Source organism: Kogia breviceps, chromosome 17 (genome assembly GCF_026419965.1).
Source record: "Kogia breviceps isolate mKogBre1 chromosome 17, mKogBre1 haplotype 1, whole genome shotgun sequence".
Classification (NCBI taxonomy): Eukaryota; Metazoa; Chordata; class Mammalia; order Artiodactyla; family Physeteridae; genus Kogia; species Kogia breviceps.
In genome coordinates this window covers 2613510-2636227 of record NC_081326.1, presented here as the reverse complement: position 1 = coordinate 2636227, position 22718 = coordinate 2613510, and the positions used below count along the sequence as shown (strand labels likewise).

General features: G+C 42.1%; 1 protein-coding gene across 2 annotated transcripts in view; it reads left to right on the top strand.

Moving 5' to 3' along the window:
- Positions 1-16931, top strand: part of ATP6V1H (ATPase H+ transporting V1 subunit H) — a 58973-nt gene extending 42042 nt beyond the window's left edge. For both annotated transcript variants that reach the window (XM_059043538.2, XM_059043536.2), the window contains 3 exons: positions 1974-2075; positions 3743-3856; positions 16449-16931. In XM_059043538.2, the coding sequence (XP_058899521.1) occupies positions 1974-2075; positions 3743-3856; positions 16449-16509 (277 nt within the window). In that variant the 3' untranslated portion in view covers positions 16510-16931. The remainder of the gene's footprint in view (positions 1-1973; positions 2076-3742; positions 3857-16448) is intronic.
- The last annotated feature ends 5787 nt before the right edge of the window (positions 16932-22718 follow it).

Here is a 22718-nt window from a genome sequence, read left to right as displayed (position 1 = left end):
TTTAGATATTCCATGGTTTTAATTTCTATTTTCTTGTTTACTCATGTGGTTGAATACCTTTTCGTGTGCTTATTGGCCATTTGGTTATCTTTTTTCCCAGGAGAAGTGCCTGTTCAAGTTTTTGTTTTTGTTTTTGTGGGAATTCTATAGGTTTCTTGGTCATATGTATTCATCACAGCTCTTCTTCTACCACGTCAAATGCCACTAACTCTTTACTTTTGATGTAGCTCAGTTTATTATTTATGGCTAGTGCTTTCTTGTGTCTGGTTAAGAAGTTTTTGCCTACCCAAGGTCCTGAAGATATACTTCTGTGTTATCTGCTAGAAGCTTTATCGTTTAACCTCTCACATTTAGATTTCCATTCCGTGTGGAATTGGTTTTTTGGTAAGGTGTATAAGGTAGGTCAAGATTTGTTTTTTTTTTACTTTTTTACTGAGATATAAGTCACATACCACACAATTCACCCATTTAAAGTGTATAAATCAGTATATTCACGAGGATGTGTAACCATCAACACAGTCAATTATAGAACATTTTCCATCACTTCAAAAAGAAACCCTGTACCCTTTAGCTGTCACTTTTCTGTCCAACCATCCCCTCAGCCCTAAGCTTTTACTTTCTGTCTCTATGGATTTGCCTATTAGGAAAATTTCGTGTAAATGGAATCATATAATATTTGTTCTTTTGTGACCAGCTTCTTTCATTTACCATAAGGTGTTCAAGGTTCATTCATGTTGTAGCATTTAGCAGTACTTTGTTCCGTTATATGGTCATATAATATTCTATCATAAGGATATATTACATTTTATTTATCCACTCATTAGGTGATGGGCATTTGGGTTATTATGAAAAATGCTGGTAGTAAACATTTGTGTACAAGTTTTTATGTGGACATACGTTTTTATTTCTCTTCCTTGGGTAGACACCTATGAATAGAATTGCTGAATCATGTGGTAACTCTGTTTAACCATTTCAGGAACTACTCAACTATTTTCCAAAGTGGCTGCACAATTTCATATTCCCACCGGCAGTGTATGAGGATTCTGATTTCTGCATCTCCATGTCAGCACTTACTATTTGTCTGACTTCTTGATTATAGCCATTTTAGTGAATGTGAAGTGATATCTCGTCATGGTTTTGATTTGTATTTCCTTGATGGCTAATGAGTCAGACATCTTTTCATGTCCTTATTGGCCATTTTATATCTTTGGAGAAACGTCTGTTCAGATTCTTAGTTCATTTTTTAAATGGGTTGTCTTTTTAGTATTTAGTTGTAAGCGTTTTTTTTATATATTTTGGATGTAAATCCCTGATCAGATAATATGCTTTGCAAATATTATCTCCCATTTTTGGGTTATCTTCTCAGTTTTTTGAGAGAATTACTACATATATACCTTACTATAACTGTTAAAATTAATAGACTTTAATTTTAGAATAATTTTAGGTTTACAGAAAAATTGAAGGGAGTACAGAGAGTACTCATATACCCTCTCTTCCTCCACCAGGCACAGTTTCCCCTATTTTTAACGTCTTGCCTAAGTGTGGCACGTTTGTTAATTGATGAACCAATATTTATACATTATTTTAACTGAAGTCCATAGTCTACGTTCAGGTTCATGGCTTTCTGTTGTACAGTTCCTGCTGTGTCACAGTATCACACAGAATAGTTTCACTGCCCTAAAAACTCCCTATGTTTTCCCTTCTTCCCTTTCCCTGATATTGTGCGAATCGTGGGTGGTGGACGTTGTGAATCTGAAAGTGACATGTTAATGTGTGTATAAAGGTTTGAAAGCTGCTAACTTAAGTGCAATAAATTATGTGTAGTGTATTGTGTGTAGCAGTGAAACCTGTAGAAAATACAGTTACATTTGTAAATGTCTATTTTCAGGAAAGTATCGGCATTATACCTTGGCTTTGTTGTGCTCTAGAAAAGAATTAGAAATCAATCTCTCTTTGGATTACATTTATTTCAGAATTTTGACCAAACTTCTGGAGGTGTCCGACGACCCACAAGTCTTAGCCGTTGCTGCCCATGACGTTGGCGAGTACGTTCGGCATTACCCGCGAGGCAAGCGGTAAGTGCGGAGGCTTGGTTTCTTCGCGGTGTCCTGGGGTGTTCAGCATAGGGGCCCGAGTTCATATACTCCTGTGAAGTAGACCCGTTCAGCCGAGGAGCTGACGGGGTGAGTGGAATCAAGATGACCATGATACTGGGAATCGTGATAAATGATTAAAGATGGGAAGTAGGAACACACAAGCTCACGTGTATAATACTGTTGTGTAGTAGCCAACGGGGATCACACCAGAAATTTCATGTTCAGGGTTTTCTTTGGTTTGTATGATTTAATTCAAGTTAGCACTGGTGATTTTTAAATTATTATTTGTGGTTACATTGTTATCGACCTGAGTAGGTTCCAAGTATAAAAGGAAATATAACACGTGTAAGAAAAGTCACAGTAGACATCCAGTAATGGAAGGATGTGTTTCCAAGTACTGAAGAGTGAGGAGTTCCCTCTGGGAGGAGACAGGTAAGGCTTTGCAGAGGAGGTGAGGCTGCCTCGGTGATGTGAAATCACTTCGGTACGCTAACAGTGAAAGGATAGGAGTTGAGGGAGAAAGCGTTAAATGAGACTGAGGCTGATGTATGCTGTTTGGAGAAGCTTGTTACATACCTGGCACGTATCAAGCACTCATAAAGTTTGGGTGTAATTATACTGCATCTCTTTTTCTCAATTCAGTACGTTTTTTAAAAAACGATGCTTTAAAGAGTAAAATATGACGAGGCGTACAGATACAGCCTCTCCCTCACCCTGACCCCGTGTGCTCACCTGCGAGGTTGACTTCAGCCACCGGAAGCCCTCCTGCACTGAGGTGCCACCTGTGTCACGGACTGAGTGGCGGCGATGTCCCTCACCAGGCGGCACTGACCGCAGCTCCCACAGCCCCAGGCTGGGGTTAAGGACACTCGCCGGCTCTTTGCACGCCCCGCTCCCCCACAGAGGGCCAGAGAGCCTCCTTCCACTCGTGAGGCACATCGCCATTTTCACTGTGCTTCTGTGTCTGCGGCACCCGGACCTCTCAGGGCGTTGAGGGGGCAGCGACAGAAAGCCGTGCTGCTTGTCAATCTTCCTGGTGCTCTTGACAACAGGAATTTTCTCACTTGTTTCACTGCCCGGCAGGTCGTGTGGCTGTTCCACCATTACAGGAAAGGGCAGATAGCTTAACGAATCAAGTCTTTTTCAGCAAATTCACATGGCTCCTACGGGGTGCTTTTTAACCTCGTGTTCTCTGCTGTCTGCACCTGAGCCCGTACCTGGTTCACAGCATGGCAACTGCTGGGCTTAATAGTGATCTGATATTATTTCAGACATAAGGTGCTATTCAGTATACTGGTTTTTAAGCAAGCCACAAATACTGGTGATAAAGAAGTTAATACTCACCTGCCTAGAACGCTGTGATCTAGATTACCGCAACAGTCCAGGTTGATGATATTTGCCCAGACTAGGAAATGAGAGTAACAATTGGATTCATCATTAGGGATGCAAGAGAAAATGTATAAAAACCTTAAATCTGTGATTTGGAGAGAAAGACATTTTAAGAAAGACACGTGTGTTGGTTTACTTACCTGTGTGGTAACTTTTCTTTGTAAAACCACTGGGCGGTTCGGAGTTGGGGCTTTCTGCTAACAGCTTGCATTTGAAAGTAACAGCAGCCTCTTCACCACGTGGCCTCTGGCTCCCAGGGTCATCGAGCAGCTCGGCGGGAAGCAGCTGGTGATGAACCACATGCACCACGAGGACCCGCAGGTGCGCTACAACGCCCTCCTGGCCGTGCAGAAGCTCATGGTGCACAACTGGTAGGTGCCGCCCGCCCCCCGCTGCCCTGTGGGGCCTCACGTCCCCGTCCAGGAGTTCCTGTGGAGAGGCTCCGACGAGCGGTGCCGTTTAAAAGCAGTGATTTTGATCAATACCCAGCATTACATTTCAGCCGTTCAGAGCAGTGATGTGGTAATTTAGAAAAAACAGCTGCATTAATGTTCGGAAGAAATGTATATTCAAAGTACTAGTATCAGAAACAACGCCAGAAGTAACTAAAAGGACCATTACGACACAGGTAAGTTATTTGAGAGTTGAATGGACTCTTGGTAAGAGATGCTACAGTTTTGCAGGGTACAGCTGTTCTGCGTACGGTTAACCTGTATGGATTTTTACCAGTTCACATGAAAACAGTAAAAGCTGATTGATCAGCTAAGATTCAGCTCTCACATTTCATCCGTTATAGCCTTTTGCTTTTGAAATAGTAGCCAGAGTCATGTTTTTCCTCTTGCTTTTATTCTTTAAGTCAAAATTATTGACCTGTTTGTGCTCAGAACAAGGTAAATCAGAGAGACGACTGAGGCACAGCCGTGAGCCGTCCGTGTCCATGAGCGGGCAGCCCTGGGCTCTCTCGGCTGTGGCGGGTTCAGCAGTAGGTTGGCTGTTCCGCACTCTTCTGAGCTCAGAGGCCTCTCTGTTCCCCATCCTTGGGAAGGATGTGCTGTAACTGATGGACATGCTACTGACAGTTCTAAAGGACAGATGAATGGCACATCCAGATGCTGACGTGTGAAAGATGCAGGCAGATACAGGAGAGGAGAGGACCCAGGGTTGCTGCCGTGACGTCGTGTATTAAATGTTAGGATCCTGCCACTCACGCCCTTTTCTCATGAATACGGCCACTGCTGCCTTCTTCCGGCAGCTGCTCTTTGAGGGCTTCAGTGTGTGCACTCTGCTACGCTCGGCTCCAGGCGACAGATGTCGTGGACGCGGGTGATGAGAGACGGCTTTCTGAGTAGTCCCAGCAGCCAGGCTGAGACAGTGATGCAAAGGAGCCAGTCACCCACCTCCAGTGTTGGGGGCTGGATTTCAGGGGGAGGGACTGGGAGGGGAAAGGACCAGGAAGCAGGAGGGAGCTTGGCTTCTTTACGAGCAGCGCCTGGAGATACGTTTGGACGTGACAGTGGGGGGGCTGGGAGGTGGTGCTAACGGCAGCCGGTGGGTCGAGGCCCGGGATGCCGCGCAGCATCCTGCACCGCACCCGGTCCGCACTACAGAGGACCGTCAGCAGTGCTGGGGTTCCGCGGGTAAGTTGAAGGCGTGGGTGAGGCCGGGATGAGAGGAGGTGGGCGGGGCGAGGTGGCCGGGATCTGGTCACGGAGGGTCTGGTGGGTCCTTCTGTTGGATGAGTTGAAAGCCACGGTTAAGGTTTTAACAGGGGAGCGACAGGATTTGATTTGTATTTTGAAAGGTCTCACAGGCTCCTCTGCGGAGAGTGGATGGTTGGGGGTGCGTGTGGCAGCAGGAAGACCGCTTCCGTAGATTCTCGTTGTGGCCGTGGGCAGGGATGGCCCGTGGCGTGGACTAGAACGGTGACAGTTGGTGCCGAGCGGTAGACGGACTGGGGGTAGATTTCAGAGCTGGTGCTCGCCTCACCTGATGGACTGAAAATGTTTTTACTCTTTTCATACCGTCTGCAAGAAGGATGGGATTCAAGGCAGAGGGCACTCAAAAATGGTGTTTTATCTACTATTTAGCAGAGGAAAATCTTTCAAGTCTCTGAGGAAACTAGAGAATACTCCACTGGATTCCCTCCTTCTTTTACTTTACCCTCAGCCACATTTTTCAACGTAAATTAATTATTTAGTAATTTTCTCTCTCTTGGTTTGTTTCTATTTCTTTCATGAAGTTGGTTTACAGAATGTTGGTGTTTAATAGAGTTGGAGGCTGTTGCAATCGGTGAGCTTGTATTTGACAGATATTTTCCTGAAGTTTCCATTAAATACAGTTTTATTTTCCCCTTTTGTTGAAAGTAGGACTGTTGAAGCATAATTCTTCTTTTGTTAATAAAAAACTTCATTTTAATAGTTCTTTCTCTTGAAGAATTTATTGTTAGTTGATTGATTTATTTATTTTTGGCTGCCTTGGGTCTTCGTTGCTGCACACGGGCTTTCTCTGGTTGTGGCGAGGGGGGGTTACTCTTTGTTGCCGTGCACGGGCTTCTTATTGCGGTGGCTTTTCTTGTTGCAGAGCACGGGCTCTAGGTGCGTGGGCTTCAGTAGTTGTGGCATGCAGGCTCGGTAGTTGTGGCTTGCAGGCTCAGTAGCTGTGGCCCTCAGGCTCAGTAGTCGTAGCACACGGGCTTAGTTGCTCCACAGCATGTGGGATCTTCCCGGACCAGGGCTCGAACCCACGTCCCCAGCACTGGCAGGCGGATTCTTAACCACTGCGCCATCTGGGAAGCCCCCCCCCCCCCTTTTTTAAAAATGTATATTTCTAATGTGGAAAAAAAAAGCTGGGTATGGAATAGGATGTTGACTGGGAATTTTCCCTTTACCAGTGGAGAAAATTTTTTGCTTAAGAATTTTTATTGTGCAAATGATGATGCATTAAAGATGAAACATTTAAAATTTGAAAACTTTTTCTTGAATTTAGGAATCTGATTTGGTCTCAGTAAATTTTTTGATGTACGATTACAAAAGGAAAACTAAATCATCTTTATAGCCAGAAACTGGTTTATTTGCTCTTTGTCATTGACTAGCTGATGAGAGAATATCCTTTTCCCCCCTTCTCTCTAATTATGTGCCAAGCTATTTTAGCTTTAATGTTTTAGTTATGATAAATCCCCTTTAATGGAGAAGCTTAGTGTCAGCATTTTCCTATACTTTCTTGAAGAAAGGAATTTTCATATGAGATTAGAATTCACATGTGACCTGTATCTTTTGTTGTGACATACGCATTTGTGCCAGAGAATGAAAAATTGCTCAAGTAATAGCAATTTATTTCAACATCAGATTAGTGTGAGACCAAATAGAATGCCATTGGAAAGTAAATCTTCAGCAGAGTTTTCCCCAAATGTAAAAGGATTTTGAATCAGTATCTTTATGCACGTAACCAAGTTGCCTTTAGTAAATCATGCTGGTAAAGTCTGCCTTTCTACTTTCCTAAAATAGAGGCTTTTTAACCTAAACTATGGTACTGGTGTCCAAAAGATGTTTCACACCAAATAAAACCTGAAAACACAGTTGACTTGGTTTCCTCTCAACATTTTGTTTGTTTTGATTTAATTAAAACAAAATTTTAAAAAGGGTGTATTTTAGTACAGCACAGTGAAATAAATTAGTTGAAAATAATGATAATACAACCATGGGTAAAAGTAAAATCAAAGTCTGTCTGAATGGCAGCAGCAACTTTTCCTGACAGTTGTGCACGTTTTCTCTGTTGTTGTTTTGCTCTGAGGGCCTCCCTGGCTGTTTCCAGATTTCCAGCGTACTCTTGATTTTTTTAACTTTTTCCTACCATAAATGATTTTTAGATTTTTGGCATTGCATTATTACCAGTTTCTGTCGGTTAGACTAAATCGTAATTTTGGATATAGTAAATAAAGTTAACATTTCTTTTTTACTGAGGGGAGGTTTTTTTTTTTGGTTTTAAGTTTAAAATTACATTTTAAGTATAAATTGGATACTCACAATATCATGGAACTGCGTTGTCTCTGGGTCTTGATTTAGACTCTGCTCTAGGGAGTTAAATATTACTTTTCTTGATAATGTAGAGAAGGACTTATCCCTGGTTTATAGAACATGGAGTATAGAGTTATATACCATGTGAAAATGTTACTTAATTCTTTTTCACGATCTTATGACTGATTGCAGAATTATTTCCATGAACTGCAGGACTTAGAGTAGCAAGTGTTTCTCCCTTCCACTTAACACCTGTGTTTACGTGGAATGACGGGTGGGTTACGTGTAACCCTGACTGATGTGGGTGGGCATGGGGGGCCGAATGGAGTTGCTGGGATGTGCGGTGGGCACGCACTGGGGTCTCCTCAGTCCAGGGGGCCTCGAGCGGGTCAGTCCTATCCAGAGCTCTGCTAAGTGGCACGTGCAGGCTCTGATCTTCCTGTCCCCATGTGCGGTTCCTGGTACGTCCCTCTTTCTTTTGAGCAGGGCTGGATTTGTATATTCTTAAATTTGGCAAAATATGTAGGCAGTGACAGCTTACTTTAGAGAACTTTTATATAGACCCTCAGTTTATACATTATAATTTAACATCATAAAATGTCATCATTTTTCTCCTACCGAATGATTTTAAATGTCATCAGCCTCTAATTCAGAAGCAGCAATTTGTGCATTTGGATAGCTCAGGACCTCAGGAAAGAAACACTGAATTTTGTAGGTAGAGGATCTCCTGTAGAATTTTCTCTTTGTTTTTAGCTTCTTTTTCAACCAATTTTCAAGCAGAATAAGTTATAAGAGTGTCACCCTCTCTAGGTCTTTCATGTGTAGGTAATTAGAGAGGAATGCAGCAAGCCAAGGGTATGGTGATACTGCTTTATTCTCGGATCTTTACATCTGCTTAGTATATTTTAGTTGTTCTATAAATAGAACATAGCCATAAATGCAGTGATTAAAACAGTTACTTATGAATAGAATTGAAGGAAAAAAACCCTTATGTAAGTTTTAACTTCTTAGCATTAATAATCATGGTATCAAAACATTCCATGTGATTTTAAATAAACATATGACATTTCTGGGTTTAACGTTTTCCAAAACTAATTTAGAAAATTGTGGTCTCTCTTTGGGTACCTGGAGTTTTCCACATTATTCTTATGATATTTTTAGCGGAGGAATTCTTGTGTAAGAATCTTACATTCTAAATATAATTAAAGAAAAAGGAGTCTATAATAAGCGCTAAACGTGGACTTTGCTTATTGCATACTATCTTCGTAAGAGTCCTTCTAACAGCACAGACATTTCTCCCACACAGCACATTACATTAACCAGATTTGCACATTCTGTGGTTATTTAGGGGCATACTCTGCATTGTGCAGATCGCTTTTTGTTGTAACTACTTGCTGATCTGGAACCAGCATTTAAAATGAAAAGGAGGGACTTCTGGTTTCCGGTCATGCATGTAAGGAGTTTGGAAGTTGCCACTACATCTGAACAACAAGTAAATAGCTGAACAGACTGAAAAAATCAACAATCCTTCTTGGATCCATAGGGGAGAAGGTAGGACGAGACTGGAGAGGCAGGTGAATACAGGGAGTTGTGGCTTACCCGAGCAGGACTCACACGTGGAGACCAGCGGGGGGCCAGTGCCTGGCAGGAGAGCTGGACTGTGCTTGGTGAATTGCAGGGAGCTCAGTGTGCACAAGTCTGAGGATTAAAAACTCCAGGGGATCCAGTCACGGGGGGGCCTCCACCATATGGGGAGATTTCTCTCCAGAAGCCAGACCAGGTTCCCACAAGAAATATCTGAGAAAAATTCCCTTGGGCTTCTGGCAGGGGGAGGGGAAAGGAACCATTTTGAAATAGTTCTAACTGTTGTTCCATTCTAACAAGGCCTGCATGCAGGGGAAACTAGTTAACCAGAGCCCAGCCTGCTGGGGTATCATCAGAGTCCGACTGACCTGGGGAAGGGAAATAACCAACTCTAGCTGGCTCTAATCATCCTGTCCCACCCAAAGGGTAGAAAAAACCCTGAGGAGCACTCATGAAATTCACAGTCCTGAGGCCCGGGTTCGAGAAAGACTGACACCCAATCAAAGGACTCCAGAAAGCTTCCTCTCCCTCACCTCATCACCACGTTACATAAGGTTCATTTACAGCAGTTTCTTTTGCCTAGCACGCCATGTCCAGCTATCAAGAAAATACCACAAGGCATACCAAATAGCAAAAAAAAAAGAGAGACAGAGTAAGCATCAGAACCAGCCATGGCAATAATGTTGGAAGATCCGACTGGGAACTTGAAACAACTAGGATTAATACGCTGAGGACTCTAGTGGATAAAGTAGGCAGCAAGCAAGAACAGATGGGCAAGTTAAGCAGAGAGATAGAAATCCTAAGAAAGAACCAAAAAGAAATGTTAGAGCTCAAAAACACTATAAAAGAAATGAAGAATGCCTTTGATGGACTTATTAGTTAGACTAGACACGGATGAGGAAAGACTCGCTGAGCTTGAGGATATATCAATAGAAACCTCCAAAACTGAAAAGCAAAGAGAACAAAGACTAAAAGAATGGAATAAAATATCCAAGGACTATGGGACAACTACAAAAGAGGTAAAATACATGTGGTGGGAATACCAGAAAAAGAAAGAGAGAAAGGAACAGAAGAAATACTTGAAACAGTAATGACTGAGGATTTCCCAAGTTAATGTCAGACACCAAACCACAGATCCAGAAAGCTCAGAGAACACCTAGCAGGATAAACACCAAAAAAAAACTACACCTGGACATGCAATCTTCAAATTACAGAAAATCAAAGGTTAAAAAAAAAAAAAATCCTGAAAGAAGCCGGGGTTAAAAACACCTTACCTATAAAGGAACAAAGATAAGAATTACATCCGACTTCTCAGAAACCATGTCAGCAAGAAGAGAGTGGAGTGAAATATTTAACATGTTGAGAGAAAAAACTCACCAAATTCTGTACCCTGTGAAGTGGTCCTTCAAAAGTGAAGGAGGAATAAAGATTTCCTCAGATAAACAAAAATTGAGGGAGTTTATTGCCAGTAGACCTGCCATACAGGGAATATGAAAAAAGTTATTTAGAGAGAAGGAAAATAATAGAGGTCAGAAACTCAGATCTACATAAAGAAAGGGAGAGCATCAAAGAAGGAACAACTGAAGGTAAAATAAAAACTTTTATTTTTCTTATTCTTAACTGATGTAACATAGAAGTTTGTTCAAAAAACTAATAGCAACAATACCCTTGAATATGTACGCTTTTATGTATTTTATACACGTTGCTTATGTATGTTTATATATAAGTGAAATAAGTGGCAGCAATGATTCAAGGGACGGGAGGAAGGAATTAAGATTATTTGGTTATTACAAGCTACCCACACTATCCGTGAAGTGGTATAGTGCTATTTGAAAGTATACATGGATTAATTGTAAATTAATATATTGCAAACACTAGGGCAGCCACTAAAAAAAGTAAAAAAAGAAGTATAACTGACATGCTGAGTAAGAAAGGAGAGAAAATAGAATCATATAAAATGCTGAATTAAAACCACAAAAGGCAGAAAAAGAGTGAAAGACAAAAATAGGAGCGAAAAAACAAGGGCAACAAATAGGAAACAGAAATGAATATGGTAGATATTAATCCAGCTGTATCAGTAATCACTCTGAATGTCAGTGGTCTAACTGCACCAAGCAAAAGATAGATCATCAGAGCAGATCAAAAAGCATGACCCAACTACATGTAGCCTATAAAAAACCCACTTTAAATATAAAGACACATATAGATTAGAAGTAAATGAATGGAGAAAAATAAACCATGCTAACACTAATCAAAAGAAAGCAGAAGTAGCTATATTGCTTTCAGACAAAGCAGACTTATAAGTAAGGAAAGTTTATCAGGGATGAGAAAGGTCATTCTGTAAAGATAAAGGGGTTAGTTCTCTGAAAGGACATAATAATTCTTAACATGTATATGCCTAACAACAGAGCATCAAACTATGTGGGGCAAAAACTGATAGAACTGTATGGAGAAATAGATGAATTCTATCATAGTTGAAGATTTCATCATCCCCCTTTCAGAAATGGACAGATCCAGCAGGCAGAAAATCAATAAGGACACAGTTAAGTCAACAACACCGTCAATCAACTGAATAGAATTGACATCTATAGACTACCTCATCCAGTACCAGCAGAATACACATTTCTCTCAAGCTCACATTGAACATTCACCAAGACAGACCACATTCTGGGCCATAAAACCCACCTTAACACATTTAAAAAAAAAAAAAAGGAATCATACAATGTCAGCTCTCAGACCACAGTGGAATTAAAGTAGAAATCAATAACAGGAAGATAACTGGAAAATCCCCAAATATGTGGGGATTAAACAACACACCTCTAAATAACACATAGGTCAAAGAAGAAATCTCAAGAGAAATTTAAAAATATTTTGAACTAAGTGAAAATGAAAATACAGCTTTTCAAAATTTGTGAGATGCAGTGCAAGCAGTGCTTAGAGGGAAATTTATAGCACTGAATGCATATATTAGAAAAGAAGAAATCTCAAAAGTCAGTAATCTAAGTTTCCAGCAAATTAAAAGTAAGAGCAAATTAAAGTAAGCAGAAGAAAAGAAATAAGAATAAAAATACAAGGAAATTGAAAATAGGACATTTGTAGAGAAAATCAAGGAAACCCAAAGCTGGTGTTTTGAAAAAATTAATGATACTTATAAGCCTATAGCCAGACTAACTAAGGAAAAAAGAGAAGGCACAAATTAACTAGTGTCAGAAATGAAAAAGGGAACATCACTACAGATCCCATGGAAAGTAAAAGGATAATAAGGGAATACTGTGATGCCCTCTCACAAGTCCTTTGTGCTGGAAGTTCTAGCTAACGCATGAAGACAAGAAAAGAGAATAAATGGTATACAGATTGGGAAGGAGGACATAAAACTGCCTTTGCTTGCAGATGACATGATCATGTATATAGAAAATCCTGAAGATTTGACAAAAACAAACAAATGTCCTGGAACTAATAAACGATTACAGCAAGGTTGTAGGATATGAGGTTAATGCAGAAAAGTCAATCACTTTCCTATATACCAGCAATGAACAGGTGGAATTTGAAATTAAAAACACAATACCATTTACATTAGCACTTCCCCAAAATGAAATATCTAGGTATAAATTCAACAAAATATGTATAAGATCTACATGAGGAAAACTTTTAAACTCTGTGAATGAAATCAAGGAAGAATTAAGTAAATGGAGAGAGATTCCATGTTCATAGATAGGAAGATTCAATATTGTCAAGATGTTAGTTCTCAACTTGATCTATTGATATAAATTTAACACAATCCCAATCAAAATCCCAGCAAGGTTTTTTTTTTTTTTTTTTGGACATCGGCAATCTGATACTAAGGTTTATAAGGAGAAGCAAAAGACGCAGCATAGCCAACACAATGTTGAAGGAGAAGAACAAAGTTGGAAACCTGACACCACCTGACTTGAAGACTTATTATAAAGCTAAGTAATCGAGATAGTGGGGATGTGGGTGAAAGAGCAGACGGACCGATCAATGGAGCAGGACCGAGAGCCCAGAAACAGGGCCCCATGAATATAGTCAAGTGATCCTTGCCAAAGGAGTGAAGGCAATACAATGGAGCAAAGGTAGTCTCTTCAACAGATTGTGCCGGAACAACTGGACATCCACAAAAACTAACTCAAAATGCATCATGAGCCTAAATGTAAAACACAGAACTCCTAGAAGAAAACATAGGAGAAAATCCAGATGACCTTGGAGCACTGTGATTTTTACGTGGTTCGCGGTTTTACATAGGAAAATCGGTTCATAAAAACAAAACTTGCTCTGTGTGTAATACTCAGAATCATGATAAAAGCTGGAGGGATAACTCTACTTTAAACTATGTGGCATCGGAGAGAGGAGAAGGGGGTGCGGGGGGGGACTTCAGCCGGGAGAAGGCAGTTCACACGGAGGCGGGAAGGAAAGCAGACGTTCGGTGATGGATGCTTGCCGGGCCCGCAGGGACAGTGGGACACACAGAGGACTCTGGTCTCCCGGCCCCTGTGCAGCTCCCCCCAGCGCCGACCCGTGTGCTTCGTAGACCTACGGCGACGGTGCCCTTCCTGGACCAGGGCGTCTGTCTGAGTCCTTTAGGCAGTTGAGGCGCAGGTAAGGAGCGAACTTGCCAAAGCTTTTGTTTTTTAAAAAATAATCAGCCTAAAATAACCCTCATGTTGAAGAGACACACATTGGGCAGCAAATTCTGTCCCCTACAAAGTCATGGGTGAAGTTTAAAGAGAAGAAAATATTACACTCCTCAAATTTTGCCTCTTAGGTAGTAGAAGCGAAGAATTAATTTGCAGCTCCTGTAGATTGCTGGTACAAATCGGACACCCTTTGAGTGAATTATGAGTTGGATTTTTACTGTATTGACCTTCGTGTTTAGCGAGACTGACTCAATCCTCGGCTTAACTCACTTAAGCAGCTCTTCTGGCGTCCTCTTAGAGGTGCATTGGCATCCCCTGAGGAAGAATCCGTAGTCACTTTTCCTCTTGCCTCACGGTGACGTGACCTTCACCTGAAGAAACTATGCACACCTGTTATTATCTCCTACTATAAAGATAGGCACAGTGTCTGCTTTCTGCACCTTTCTGGCCTCTCTTCGGAGGCCGGGCAGCCGCACAGTAACGAGAGGAATGGGCCTGAGCCCCGGCCCGTGCACCTGCCTGCTTTGCTCCTGAGCAGGTGATTGCAGCTTTCCCTCCCCTGTCGATGGAGATGAGGGTGCCCACTCCCAGGGTGCTGCCGAGGTGAGAGGATAGGGGTGGGCACACCTGTGCTCCGGTTTCCACGGTGGCCGGTAACAAAGTGCAGACGTAGCCACCTTTGTGTGTTCCCAGCCCCAGGCCCCTGGTGTCCGGGCTGCCCTGTGCCTGGGGTCACACAGGACTCAGAGGCAGCTTGGGTGAATCCCGGGAATGTTTTAATTGATGACCACATTTGAAGTCAGGGCAGCAGACCACAACCCGTTACAAGCCGAACCCAGGAGCAGATTCTCTCCAAAGCTTCGCGCAGGCTGGGTCCTTTCTCTGTAGGACAGGACCTTTTTCAGCTGTGCCTCGGTTTGGCTCCCTCTGAATTTAACAACCCACGTGCCATAGCAAACAACGGTTTCAGGAAAACCTGAGGAGGAAATTCGATTCTTCTGTCCGCGGGTCCCATCTGGGCTCTTCTCCCAGTAGACTTGGTATCCTGTGACCTACCTCAAGAAGGGCTTGCAGAGTTCCGTCTGAGATTCTTGATGTGCAGGTTTTTAGTTGAACCCTTTACATCTATGTGTGTTCTTGTCCTTCACTTAAATCCTAGCTTGCATAAACCCTACTTAGCAGACAAGGAAAGCGGGCCCTGGTTTTTGTGCTCACTGAGCGGTAAGGTTGTGAGGAGGGGAAGGCCCCGTGGCCTCCTTGTCTGCAGGGAAAAAATGAGAGTGTAGTGGGTGGAGCATTATTATTTATCTGTAATAAAGACCTTTGACCAGGAAAACGAGAGCAGAAGGCGTTGGGGAGGAAGCTATGGCTACAGGTGCGTTTTCATTTTGATTTTTTTTTTTTAACGTGGACCATTTTTAAAGTCCTTATTGAATTTGTTACAATATTGCTTCTGTTTTACGTTTTGGTTTTTTGGCCGAGGGGCCTGTGGGATCTTAGCTCCCCGACCAGGGATCGAACCTGTGCCCCCTGCACTGGAAGGTAGTGTCTTAACCACTGGACCGCCAGGGAACCCCCCTGGGTGTGTTTTTAAATCCTCTGCTGGAACAACTCTTCTTCCCTCTGTTTTAATCCTCCTGCTGTGACCCTACTTCAGCAACGCCTCTTACGGGAGGAAGTCAGTTCTCTTCCCCACGTCCCGGTATTCACTGGTGTCCCCTAAGTGTTAGTTGGGTCCCGGCATGGGAGAGGAACCACAGCCCCAAGGGACTAGATCCACCCGGTGGTTCACAGCGTGGGCTCTGGGCGGCTTTGCCGGGCTCCGGGATGTAAACCCGGTCCCTCTTCCAAAACTCAGGCTTTTCCCTTTTTATAGGAGGGGATCTTTTAAATATTCTTAAAAGATCTCCTTCTCTGGTCCTTATTGGGTAGTTCAAAGACGAAAGTTTAGGCAAATCCTTCATAGGAAAATAGGGAAAAGATTGTTTTCTGTCCTGGAATCAACAGTGGTATCTGTACGCAATTTAGAGCGAAGTATACACAGACCATCTGAATAATTTTCTGAAGTAGAACGTCACCTAAAACGTTTGGAGACCACTGCTGTAAGCCACAGCTGCCCCATCTGTAAAATGAGAATACTGCTCTTGGCTCTCGTGATTGTTCTGTGGATTCAGTAGGACCATCTTGGTGAAGGTTTCAGACTCTGCCAGTGCAGAGTAAGCGCCGGGTAACTAGTAGCTCTGATTAAGTGTCGTGATTCTGGATGTTATTTTCAGTGGTTGTTTTCATGTGCTCTTGTGTAAATCCTTAGAGATGAACACTTGTACTTTCTAACATCAGGAAATTTGTTTCTCATGTATCGGGCCACTTACTTGGAATCATACGTACGTTGATTTTGAACTTGTTAGATTGCAGAAGTGGTGGCAGCAGACACGACTCTCTAAACAGGAAAGCAGACGTTGCCGGTGATCGGATGCAGAATTACTTGTTTGTGTGTGTCCTGCCTTGTTTGTCTGTGGTTCATGGAGTGTTTAAAATTCATACAGTACAGGCACTTTTGAAATTTGGACAAGATTCGTTTTCTGGGGCTATTTTACTAGTTTTTAGATGTTAAGGTGAGCATAGACGGCAGTGTATATTGTCCTTCAGTTTTGAAAGAGATTCTTTGTTGTTTCAGTTCTAATCTCCCTTGCTATCTCCTTCCTGTGTTTCAGGGAATATCTTGGTAAGCAGCTCCAGTCTGAGCAACCGCAGACTGCAGCCGCCCGGAGCTGAACGGGCGCTCAGCCTCAGGGTCTCCAGCCGCCCCTTCACCTGGGGCAGAAGACCTGGAGTGTGAGCCTCAGTGATTAGGGTCAAGAACAAACAATTTCTCATTTTACGCGTCATTTTCTTCTGTTGTGTAGCTTTCCCCAGTGCTGATTTCAATATGAGTGTTTGCCCGTTACTTTGTATATTAAAGTAGGTGCTTTCTGTATCTAAGGAAAATAGTACTGTTACATATACTGCTTGTAATTTCTGTATTTATTGTTCTCTGGGAATGAAGATAGAATTATTAAAGGATTCTCACTCCAAATATGTTTTTGTCTTTCCTTGTTCCTGACTTGGCCTTTAGCACAAATACCTCTTGTCCCAACCAAATTGGGAGAATTGTATTTGCAAAATAGTGAATGGTAAATAAACGTTTTGAAATCATATGTATCTCTGTCTTCCATCCGTCCATCCATCCATCCGTCCGTCCATCCACACATACACACTGCAGCGATCCTCTGCTAACATTCAGAGAACTGTAAAATGTTAAATTAACTAGGCGTGATGCTGTGGTCTAGAAGATGTGCTCGTGGGGCACAGTGAGGGATTTTAGCTTTAGATTATTTTCATTGATTTCCTGTACTTTTATTCTTGGATCTTGGTACCTCAAGTCTATTTTCTTTTAATATGCTTTGGTTTAAATGTTGCCAGTAGATATTTTATCCCAGCCCCAGCCCCAGCCCCTTATTCTGGAACACCAGGCCTTCAGCAGGGCATCCATGGCCTGTACGTTCACCTCCCCCAGATCTGAGCCTTTTGTTTTTAACCTTATCGCCTGGTCTCTCTGAGTCTCATTTTTCATTCATGTTCATTTTATTTTCACTTTTCATTCCTAGCAGTTCTCTGAATGTTGAGTTGTTGAGTAAAGGTTGTAAGGCTAATAGACAGTTTATTTGATAAGTTTTTCTTCTACGGAAAGACACTCATGGGATCCCTCTCCTGTTTAAGGATGAAAGATTGTCTCATTTTCGACGCAGAGATCTTGTGGGAAAAGTTAGTTGAAATGATGGTCGTCAGTGGGTTCATGTGACTCAGTGATTTTTCTTAGAGTTGACTTCTTCCTACTTTCCAAGAAAACAGGAGGTCTGATCAGACCCATTTTTTCCTGACTGAAAGTTCTAAATGTTTAAAACTGCTTAGACCGAGACATTTTTACTTCTTAAACATGGAAGAATACTAGCCAGTGGAATTATAGATTCTGCATTAGCAAAGGATCAGTTTTCATGTTAAGGTATTAATGGTCTGCAACGTTATTAGGTTCTTAAGACACTCAATTTCTAGAAGTTCTGGTAACCAGAGACAGTGAAGTCTTCTGAATTTCGTAAGAACACGTTGATTCTCTGACGTCATACTTTCTGATTTTAGTTTCCTTTTGCGTAGCCCTGTGGTTATAAAGTCGACGGTCACCCTGGTGGAAATCACGGGTGCTCTAATCCCTGAGAAGTGCTTTTGTACGTGGGGAGCAATACCCCCACGCCCCTGTTTTAATTATTATCCCAAATATTAACATTAACTCTCTCTAGGCACTTTTTTCCTCTCAAATCTTCACACTCAGCTTACACAACTTACAACAATTACAAAACAATCACTTTCATTTTTTTCTGTGCTTAATGTTTTTAACATTCAGTGATTAAATCCTCCTATAAATATAATGCCACTACACTGTCAAGTAAACTGCCAACACTAACAGTGGAGTTCTAACGCTGACAAAGAAAATCTAAGTAGGTAACCCTTTTTTAAAAAAATAAGACCAGCTAATCATTTATTCTATCCACTGACAAGCCGTAAACCACATTTGGGTACCCAAGTATCAAATTCCATATCTGTTCTGAGAATCACCTCTTTTTTTCTTTTCCTTCCAGTTTTATTGAGCTACAACTGACATGCAGCACTGTGTAAGTCAGGTGTTCAGCTTAATGATCTGACTTAACATGCATCATGGAGGATCACAGTAGGTTTAATGAACATCTGTCATCTCGTATAGATACAAGATTAAAGAAATAGAAAAAACATTTTTTCCCTGTGATGAGAACTCTTAGGAGTTACCCTCTTAACAACTTTCATATGTAACATACAGCGGTGTCAGTTGCATTTATCATATTGTGTATTACATCCTAGTGCTTATTTATCTTATAGCTGGAAGTGTGTACCTTTGACCACCTTCATCCAACCCCCCTCCTTCCACCCCCTACCTCTGGTGACCAGACGTCTGATCTCTTTTTCTATGACCTTGTTTGTCTTGAAGTGCAGTTGAGCTAGGACACTGTGTTAGTTTCTGTTACACAACGTGGTGATTTGATATTTCCATACATTTCAAAGTGGTCACCACAATAAGTCTAGTTCCCATCTGTCACCATATGAAGATATTACGTAATTATTGACTCTATTCCCCACACAGTACGCATCATACCTGTCGCTCACTTATTTTGCAACTGGAGGTTTGTGCCTCCCTCACCTATTTCTCTCCCCCCCCTCCCCTCCCCTCTGGCAACGACCTGTTGGTTCTCTGTATCTATGACTCTTTGTTTCTATTTTGTTACATTTATTTGTTGTTTTTTAGATTCCACATATAAGTGAAATAATACAGTATTTGTCTTTCTCTGTCTGACTTATTTCACTTAGCATAATACTCTCTAGGTCCATCTATGTCGTCACAAATGGCAAGATTATCTTCTTTTTTTATGGATGAGTAATATTCCACTGTATATATACACCACATCTTTATCCATTCGTTTATTCACGGGCACTTTGGTTGCTTCCATGTCTTGGCAATTGTAAATAGTGCCACTGTGAACACTGGGGTGCAGGTATCTTTTTGAATTAATGTTTTCCTTTCCTTTGGTTAAATACCCAGAAGTGAAATGGCTGGATTGTATGGCAATTCTGTTGTTAACTTTTTGTTACTGTTTCCCACAGTGGCTGCACCTATTTGTACTCCCACCAGCAGTGCACAAGGGTCCTCTTTTTCTCCACACCCTCGCCAGCACTTGTTTTCTCTTGTCTTATTGGTAATAGCCATTCTAGCAGGTGTGCAGTAATAGCTCATCGTGGTTGTGACTTGCGTTTACTTGACGATCAGTGACGCTGAGCATCTTTTCCTGTGTATCTTGGACGCACCTGTGTGTCTTCTCTGGAAAAATATCTGTTCAAGTTCTCTACCCATTTAAAAGGTATTTTTAACTTGTTTAAAAAAAACCTTGTTTTTTGGAAAACGTCTTTTTTGGGTTTTATTGACCCTTATATTTTAAAAGATGTGCGAAAGGGACATCTCACTGTCAGGTAAAGCTTGTTCTTACACATTGTACTTAGTCACAAATACCAGATTTGTAGAACATATCCAATTGAAAAAAATCTTCACACTTCCTGTTTAGCCACATCGGAGTAATTGAGGTTAGTTTTTATATAGTTAAAATGTAAATAATTTTGTACCTTCTAGGTGTCAAATCTTGCAAAGCACAGAGCCAAGTTTTGATGCTTTTGATTTACTTGATAATTGCTTAAAAGGTGCTCCATTCTCATCCTTTGCTTTTGAAAATAGAGAATATTTGAGGCTAAAATTTGAAACCACTCAAAGTTAGTAGGTGTCAGTCACTTTCCAAATCTGAGCCTTGTGATGAAATCACTTTTGAGTTTGAAATTTCTCCCTTATTTTGCTGTACACAGTGTTCGTTCTGATTAAGAGATGTGGCTCCTTTAACTTTCTGAACAAATTTCCAGTGGAAAAGTCAGTTGGAAAGAAGACCGACTTTTACTGCAAATGTTATGTTACTTCAACGTTTATGCAAATCCGACACTGAGGACACATTCTCTTTCAATTCTTAGAAGAGAAAGAGAGTTGATTACTTTCCCCAAAACAGAAAAGAAGTGGAAGAAACATTTCTATGATTGAAGGAACACTGGTTCTAAGATGCTTTACCTTCTGGTAACTGTCTGTGCCTTTGTCTCTTTCCCCTCAAAGGAAGAAAGAAAATATCAGGGAACTTAGCTGAAAGAATCAATGTACAAACACTATTGAATAACCGTGTATCAGGTAGAAATAACATATTTGCAACAATATCACAAAGGTTGCAGGGAGGGGGAAATGGAATTATACTCTCATGAGGTTTTTACATGATACATGAAGGGGTATAACATGTAGACTGTGATGAACTAAGGATGCACAGTTAATTCCCTAGAGCAACCATTAAAACAATAAACTAGGAGGTCCAGCCAAAGGGTCATTAGGGAAGATAAAATGGAACACTAGAAATACTTGATGAACCCAAAGAGAGGGCGGGGGGCGGGGAGAAACAAAGAAAAGAGGGGCCACATAAAAAACAAGTTGCAAGAAAATAGATGTAACCCAACAGTAACAATAACTACATTACAGAAGGGGTCTGGGAATCCCACTGTTACACATCCGGAATTTTAACTTCGGGACACCCGTTGGCTCCAGTTCCTGAGACTGGGGAAGAGGGGGTGGGTGATCTGGATCGCTAAGTGGCTTGCTTCTATCACCTTCCCCCCGCCTACCCCTTGGCAGAGGCTGTTATTAAAGGAGAAAAACAGAAAACCTAAGTCTGTTGCCATTTGTCCGTCTCCTCTCCTGTACTTGCTGTAATCTCTCTTGTTCTCTTTTGTCTTTGTGGGTTTATTCTTTTTGATTTGTTTTTGTTTATTTCTTTTTTTATCCATTGGAGCATTTTGAGTGGGGTTGGGTAGGAAGCAGAGAGAAATGCATGTGTTTAGTTCACCACGTTTAACCTGAACTCCCCAAATGTAATCAAAGGTGACATGTAAGATCTGTATTAGAATAAGCCTAGATTAAACCTGGGAGTAAGGGGGCAGATGTGCCAGCGTGTGTGGCCTCAGAGCTGGAGGGGTTGTTGAGTCTGTCCATTCTAACAATGTTTAACATTTGAGGTTGTGTGAATTAAAATTAGTACGTGTGAAGGAGTGAGAACAGATTGTAATTGTTACATGTGACCATTCTATGTAGCATGATAGACAGATATCCTGCCTCTTCTCAATGTATACCAGCGACAGGCTACCTGTTTTACTGCAAACAGCTCTACTTAGAGTGTTTTCTTGCTTTGAGACAGTATCAACTAGTAAATTTCAACATTTGGGGCAAGGTCTACCTTTGGAATAACAGAACAAGCCCTGTCCTTAAGATTCTATTTTCTTCTAAAACGTTTCTTCTACAACAATTATTCTTTATTCTTGGCATTTAAAATGTCTCTATCTGAATGCTGAACATCTGAGACCGCCTTCTGATGCAGCAAAGGTGAAGCAAACGTGTCATGTGATGTGTTAGTGGGTGAGGCTGGGACCCTCCCCCACCCCCGCCCCAGGCGGCACAGACATCAGGAGAAACTGTGGGGAGAAAAGATTGAAAAAGTGAGGTTTTTTGCTCTGAAGAGAGCAGCCGTGCCCGTAACCCACCCAGAGCAGTGGTCCTGCCCGGGGCTTTGTGCGGGGATGCTGCCTCAGCGGCGCCCTGCGACCCTCTGCACCCGCACAGCTGACGGCTCGGCGTGGGGGCCTGACCCAAAGGCAGCAAATCAGGAGATGGCCGTGGCCAGGCCGGGGTGCGGTCCAGTCTGGGTGCGGGCCCCGGAGGACAGTCGTGCTGACCCAGACCTCTCCTTTGAGATGTTGGCACGAGGCTCAGACGAGAGCAATAGGCAGTGAGGTGATACACACGGGAGAATACCTAGAAAACCCTCAGCAAAAATCCCGGAGGCAGAGAGGAGGGGGCGAGGTGAGCTGGGTGACAGCCGGGCAGCAGCGCGGGCTCGTGGGCCCGGCAGAAGGCCAGCATCCCTGAGGCCCAGGCGCGCTCCTGGGCGATCACAGGCCATAAGGTCCCCACGTAAACACACATTTCTCTGTGCTGGCCACCAACAACAGGAAACTGAAATTGCACAGAGTGTAAAAACAGTGGTTGGCAATGTTAGAGGCCGCGGCTAATCTGCTCTCCCCTGTCCCTTAGCGAGTGCCCGGAGCAGAGACCTCTTCTCATCCTTGAAGACGAGGTGAAAATAAGAAATAAATATTCGTTATTTAAAAGAAAAAGGAAAGTAAGGTAAAAATACTTCAGAAACTTAACAAGATATGTGTAAGATCTGTGCACGAAAAGCTGTAACATTGCTGAGGCAAATGGAAGAGGATAAACTTGACGAGGAGAGATG